We start from the raw sequence: 6,580 nt of genomic DNA, 5'->3' as shown, positions 1-6,580 counted from the left end.
ATATAAAACACACAAATGTAACACAGATGCACGACACGACAACACGCAGTGTTAGGGGTGATCTATCGTAGTGCTACACGATACCGGCGAAGGGAGGAAGCATCCGGGAATGTTTTTCCGAAGTTTGCATTTTTTGGACAGATGTAACGGAGGGGATGGTTACATGTTCGCTATGCTAGGGGGTACGTGACGGATGAACGGAGAGCGTATTCGGATTCGTCTCGTTTTTCTGAGCAACTTACATGTAGAAAACTTTTTCATGACTTACGGATTATTTTCTATTAATTTACGAAGTTTTATTCAATTTTCTGAAAATCCTGAAATTTATTTAATTTGAATTAAACAGTAAATTACTTTTATTACACAGCACAGATCCAGCCACCACATGCAGGGTCAATGGGGCACATATGTCATTGTCACATATTTTAATAGGGTGTTTAATTTAAACTAACTAGGGGTGGGGCCCCACTGTCAGTGATGTCACGCTGATGCCATGCATTCAAGGCAACCCAAAACGCTTATGTCCATGAGCCAAATCCACCGGCGCCGTGCTAGAAGGCTCCCCGCAGAACGTTTCTTCTATTAATTTTCTGAGATTAAAAAAACTCGGTTTGATATATAGATATGAAGAGCCCATCTTTTTGAGAGAGATTTGGGCTTCCGCTGAAAATGCTACGACATGCACATAAGTACACCTTCATATGTACAGCCTTGTAAAGGCTGAGCAACCTTCCCTACTCAACTTAGCGTCTTCGAGGTTGCCATTCGTGTGTACAGCATCAAAGGTCGCTGCCCCTGTAACTTCTCACCCTAATCTATCAATGGAATGATACGCTACCTTAGCGTATTTGAGGGAAAAAAAACACCTTAACCCATATGAGTTTGGGAGAGGCCAAGGGTGAGATGAGCTGAGAAGCTGAACTAAAGATCAACCATCCAGCAACCCCCTCCATCGTTGCCACCCTAGTTTGACCCTCTTTGAAGCCCATCACCACCTTTGAACGACTTTCCAGCATCTTCATACTTTTCAACCCCCCGCCCCATGTCTCCATCCATTCTCTCGGAGCCAAACCAGCTCCCTCCCCAACCGCACTATACTACTACTACTAGCTGGTACTGCTACTCTAATACTTTTCCCTCCACTCACGTCCACACATGCATGCATGCATACACATTTGCATCGCCACCCCGACCGATTCCATCGTATATATAATACCCATGGATGAGACGTCTACGACGGCAGCGACAACGAACCATCATCGATCATCGACGTCGGGAGGCAATGGAGGACACCGCGGTGGCGATCTCTCGGCATGCCGCTTCGGGAATATGATGGACACGCTTTTCGTGCTTGGCCAGGAATCCCGGCTGCGCATCCTCCAGCAAGCGGCGTCGCGCGTCCCCGCCTGCGCCTACCTCTGCGTCTGGGCGCCGATTCCGGCCGGCGGCCACCGTCCTACTCCTCCTTTCACCGCCGCCAACAGGTAATTAAGCATGTGCTCCTCGATTTCAATTAGTAGTTATTTGCTGCTTCGGATGGGTCGTCTCTTACATGCAACGCCTGAATGCACGCAATGCAACCATGAGCAGAGCTCGTCGCCAGCTGTTGTGCCTGGACGCATGGCTCGGCGATGGCGGCAGCGGTGACGTCGACCGCGAGCGCGCTCTGTTCGACGCATACCGGGGTTCGCTCTGCGCGGCCGTAAGCGGGTGCGTGCCAGGGTGGGCTTACGAGGACGGCCGGGCGTACATGGAGCTGTCGGAGCACGAACTGGCGGCCTCGGCGTCGTCGCCGGTGCAGCTGCAGTTCTACCAGGAAGCTGGCATTAAGGTTTGCCTGATTACCCTCGCTTGAGTATAACATGCATGCATTTGAACGACGCTGAGCAGTGCTTTATGCGCGCGGCAGGTGGCGGCCTTCATGGGATGCGAAAGCGGCGAGATCGAGGTCGGCATGTCGACGCCGGCGGGACAGATGAACCTTCAGGTCGGCCTCGGTCAGATATTCTCGGAGGATTTCTTCCAGCAGTCGCTGCTTGAGGAACTGCTCCAGCTCCCGCCGACGCGGCCGTCGTCCTCCTCCTCCTCTCTTCCGTCCATCTCCGTGGACAGCCCGGCAGACGGCTCGACGTCGCTGCTGCGCACCATGGCCATGTCGTCGTCCACCACGACGTCTCCCCGGGACCTAACGGCGGCACCTCTTCCCCACCCGCCCCGTCCGCGGCATCCCGTGCCATTTAGCCGGCACAGCCCTGCCCATGTCCACGGCCACGTCCACTTCCCGAGCCCCGAGGCCGACGACGTCGCGATGGCGCAGGCCATGCTCGCGGTCATCTCCGCCTCCTCCTCGTCGTCGTCGGCTATGCCTACCACGCCCACGCCTCCGCTAGGCTACCGTCGCGCGCATCGGTCGCCGGGCCGTGGCTCGAAGACGACGGCGTTCCGGCCGTACAACGCGGCGCTGGCGCCAAGGGCGCCGCGGCGGGCGTCGGACGCGCCTGGGCAGCGGATGATCAAGATGGGCATCTCTATCCTCAGAAGGATGAACACGCTGAACAACAACGGCCAGGAGCGCACCACCGGGACGACGACGCAGCGGTGGCGGGAGGAGGACGAGGAGGCCGCGCCCCCAGCCCCGACGAGCAGCCAGCTGCACCATATGATATCGGAGCGGAGGCGGCGGGAGAGGCTCAACGAGAGCTTTGAGGCGCTGAGAGGGCTGCTTCCTCCCGGATCAAAGGTACGTGATGACATGCATTCCGTTATGCACATATTCATCATGAATTCATATATGCTTTTTTACGTTAATTTGCTTTTGTACATTTTTCTTTCTGCAGAAAGACAAAGCTACCGTCCTCGCCAACACTCTGGACTACATGAACATTCTGATAGCCCAGATTTCCGAGCTCGAAGCCAGGAACCGAAACCTCGAGACGGCGGCGCAACACCAACGCATTACCAACGGCAACTCCAGGGATAGGCCAGACCAAGCAGCCCTTCAAGCAGGCGGCTCGTCAAAGAGGGTACAAGTGGAGGTGGCCACTGGTAGCGCCGGCGCGTCAACGTCGTCCTCGTCGTTCTCCACGGGGCAGTGCCGTGAGGTGACCATAAGGGTGGCGGCGGCAGGCGACCTGTCGGATCTAGTGGCCCGCGTGCTGGCGCTGCTCAAGGACACGGCCGGCCACCGTTTCACGGTGGTCGCCGTCGACGCCAGGCAGCCGCAGGGCACCAGCGACGGCGGCATTGCTCAGGCGAGCTTGACACTAAGAGCAACGGTACGCGCCGTACGTACGTCACGATGATTTTTGTTTATGTTTATATAATATATAAATTGCCGCGGTTAGGAGTAGGCCGTACACGTGAGATTTGGTGGGTTCAGAGCCAGGTCAAAGTCAAACGGAGTAGTAGCTCCTGAGTATTTCGCCGACAGCGACCTGCAGGCGAAAACTCAGCGAAAAAACTTGACCGCCTTCTCCGGTGACGTCACGGCCAGCACTCGTACCTTTTCCTCTTCCATTCGAAGTCCCTTCTCGTCCTGTTCCTTTCAGTTTCACAGAAGCTTCATCTGCCATTAATACGTCCCGAAATACATATCCCTTTCATGGTCTAAATTTGTTCCCCACCGCAAGAAAATATAGAAAGACAACGATAACCGAGTCGTTTTAATCGCCATGACTGACTGACTGACTTTGGCCGGAAACAATGCTTTGCTTGGCCAGAATACCTACTAATGCCGTCCACACAAACTGCCCTGTCCAATCTCGCTCTCCTTAAGATTTTACTTCAAGAATTGACCAATAGGGATGGGATAGAAAAAGTTTTACTACAAGAATTGACGAAAATTCGAATTTGAAGCAGACTAAGGCATAGCCTAGTGATGGAAAGGGGCTGGCGTCTTCCCACCCATCCAGGTTTAAGACATGGTATTTACAATTTGGGTTTGTTGCACCAATTATACTGTAGGGATTCCCTTACAGTCTTTCTGTAAAAAAAATCAAATTTGAAATGCTAGGTATGATTTTTTAAATATTTTTTTGTGAACAAGGTTACGAATAATGGTGGACATGACCTAATTCTTGCGTGGAACAAATTGTCACTGTAGTCATATTTGTACGTTCGGAATCGTGTATGATTTGTCTTGTAGAACCGCTCTGATTGTAGGATTGCCTTTAAATATTTCTTATTATAGCTACAAATGCAGCACGAGATGTATTCCTATTTGCCTCTCTAGCCCACACGTGGTGCATGAACGACGTCTGAGATTAATAACCGGTGGAATTGACTGGCTGTGAATCTTGTAGGCTGCTGGCGAATTCGACGAGGAGGCGTTGAAGGATGCTGTCACGAAGGCTGTCGTTGGTCTGGTGACACCGCCGTCGTCCGACGAACTTTGACCCGCCCACGGTCCGTTTCGGCAGGGTCAGTTTGCGAGATAGGGACCAAGCTGCAGTATGCTCAAAATTGGATTGCAGGTTACGGGCACGCGGCCACGGCATTTCTAGATTTCTGTAACTTGTGCTCGTGGAGGACTTTTCTTTTTGTTTGAAACTTGCTCTCGGGAGGACTTTGAGTAACTGTATTCTGCATTTTTTATGGATTCGAGACAGAGTGACTCGATTAGACCTTGCTTGTTTAAGAAACACAAAACATAACGTAGATGCGTTCACGCGGTCACATCATCTCACTCATAATCTTTGCCTCTCTCTATATTTTCCAAGCCGGTTTCATTGGCTTAAAATGTAGCATCAATAGACCTTTATATAGAGGCACAAACAATATAAACGTCCATACACAAAAACACACCAGCAAATAGTAAAGTCATATATGACCAAAGCTATGCGAGAAAAAAAAGAAGAAAAAACCTCAAACCACGCAATGTTTTGTCTTCCACAGTTTATTTCGTCCGTCTTTTTCTTCGTGCACTGGCTTTTTTCGTCTTATCGGTATTTTCTCATCTATTTATAAGTCCTTGTCACTCTTCCCTTGTCCCTCACTCTAATGTCTTTTCCTGACCCTACTACGCATCAGATATGCCCCACCGAATCTTCATGCTCAACATCATCGAACCACCTCCTGCCGCAAAGCCGCGCTCCCCGGGGAGATCAATGTCCCATGGTTACCACCAGGGCCTCACCAGCTGTGACCTCCCCCAACTTCTTCTCCACGCGATCACGCGATGTCGTCTCCCTGCTATACCCATTGACACCTTGCCGAGCGCAGTGTCCCTGATCCCTCTCTCCATGCACCCCCACCCACCCCTCCACACAAGCAACACATAGAGAACATCATCATGGCAGTCACAATCACTTGCAAGAAGCATATCAAGATGCTACTCCTGTCTCAAGGAGCGCATCGAGAAGGTTGTGACGATGTTCCCTTTATCCCTCTTCCTGTCATGCAGCCCATGGTCTACCTGTGCTAACGACTTCCTAGCCACATGTCGGCTTCACCCCAGGCAGCCGACATGTACGCATCAATGCCGATCGAGCGAATATGTTGACCAAAATCGTCATGGTGCTCTTCCACGGCATGCTCCATGGTTGATTCATCTTTGGTGAGGGCTTCAACCACTATTGCCTCAGAGTACTGGACGACGACATCGTAGCAAGCGACTGCGGGTGTGGCAGCGCCACGATGACAGATGGCACTTTCGTCCTCCTTGGTGGCCCGACCGGTGGCGCCCCGATAGAAAATGTAATGGGGAGGGGAGGCACGACATGGTGTATGAGAGGTGGGGCTGACGGAGTGTGCCGAAGATGAGGGCGGACAAGGGTGGCTTTCGGTTTTAAAGTGGAGGGTTTCGGCGAGAAACCTGACGGGAAGGTGTGGAATCCGACGGGAAACAAGGAGGGAAGGAGAGAGTCGGAGGCTTTTTTTGGATGGGATGAGTTGTCGGCCTAGTGATGCGGACACCCCGGGCTCCCCTACCCCCCTCCATTTGACTTAGTATGCTACTAGAACAGAAGGCGCGCGTTGCCACACCCGATTTTTTTTATCGTTGTGAAACCAATTCGGTCATTATCTTTTGTTATGTGCTATTACTGAAACAGCCGACCAAGACAAGCGGCATGCTAGTCAACATGCACCAACCAACGGACGAGCAGAAAAAAAAGAAAACCCCAGGCAAGGTATGTACTCCCACCCAGGCCGATGTCGTCCTGTGCTATTCCGACATTTGCCTGACATGGTGTAGGCCAAAGGGCACCAAAACCAGCTATATCCCGTGGTGTCAGAAAGCCGGGTAGGACTCCCAAAACATGCTAGACTGGAAGGACCAGCAATGGCGAGAGGCTAAATAGGAAAACCCTTCTAGATCTGAATGACACCAGCTGGCGAAACAGCCTCATGGGGCAACCCGGCACCCAACTTTCACGACACAAGCAAAAGGAAACCAAAACTGACCAGGGGCCACATCATCCAAAAGCCGAGTAAGCATCCAAAAACCCGCCAGCCGGATAGAAGCATCGACAACAATAGTCTGGGAAAGCAAAGCCCTCCGGATCCAAACGAGACCGGCCAGTGAAAGCGCACCATGACGCCCCAGGAGGCCCTGTCATTGTGTCTTCATCCAGAACTCTCG

General features: G+C 52.1%; 1 protein-coding gene across 1 annotated transcript; it reads left to right on the top strand.

Annotated features, from left to right (window-relative positions):
- Positions 1-1,218: 1,218 nt before the first annotated feature.
- LOC123142562 (putative transcription factor bHLH041) lies at positions 1,219-4,472 on the top strand. The gene is made up of 5 exons (XM_044561426.1): positions 1,219-1,484; positions 1,591-1,831; positions 1,910-2,740; positions 2,838-3,275; positions 4,302-4,472. The coding sequence occupies exons 1-5, from the start codon at positions 1,219-1,221 to the stop codon at positions 4,392-4,394; spliced, it is 1,869 nt and encodes a 622-aa protein (XP_044417361.1). The 3' UTR covers positions 4,395-4,472.
- The last annotated feature ends 2,108 nt before the right edge of the window (positions 4,473-6,580 follow it).

Source organism: Triticum aestivum, chromosome 6D (genome assembly GCF_018294505.1).
Source record: "Triticum aestivum cultivar Chinese Spring chromosome 6D, IWGSC CS RefSeq v2.1, whole genome shotgun sequence".
NCBI classification, from domain to species: Eukaryota; Viridiplantae; Streptophyta; class Magnoliopsida; order Poales; family Poaceae; genus Triticum; species Triticum aestivum.
This window is presented reverse-complemented; position numbering and strand designations above follow the sequence as displayed.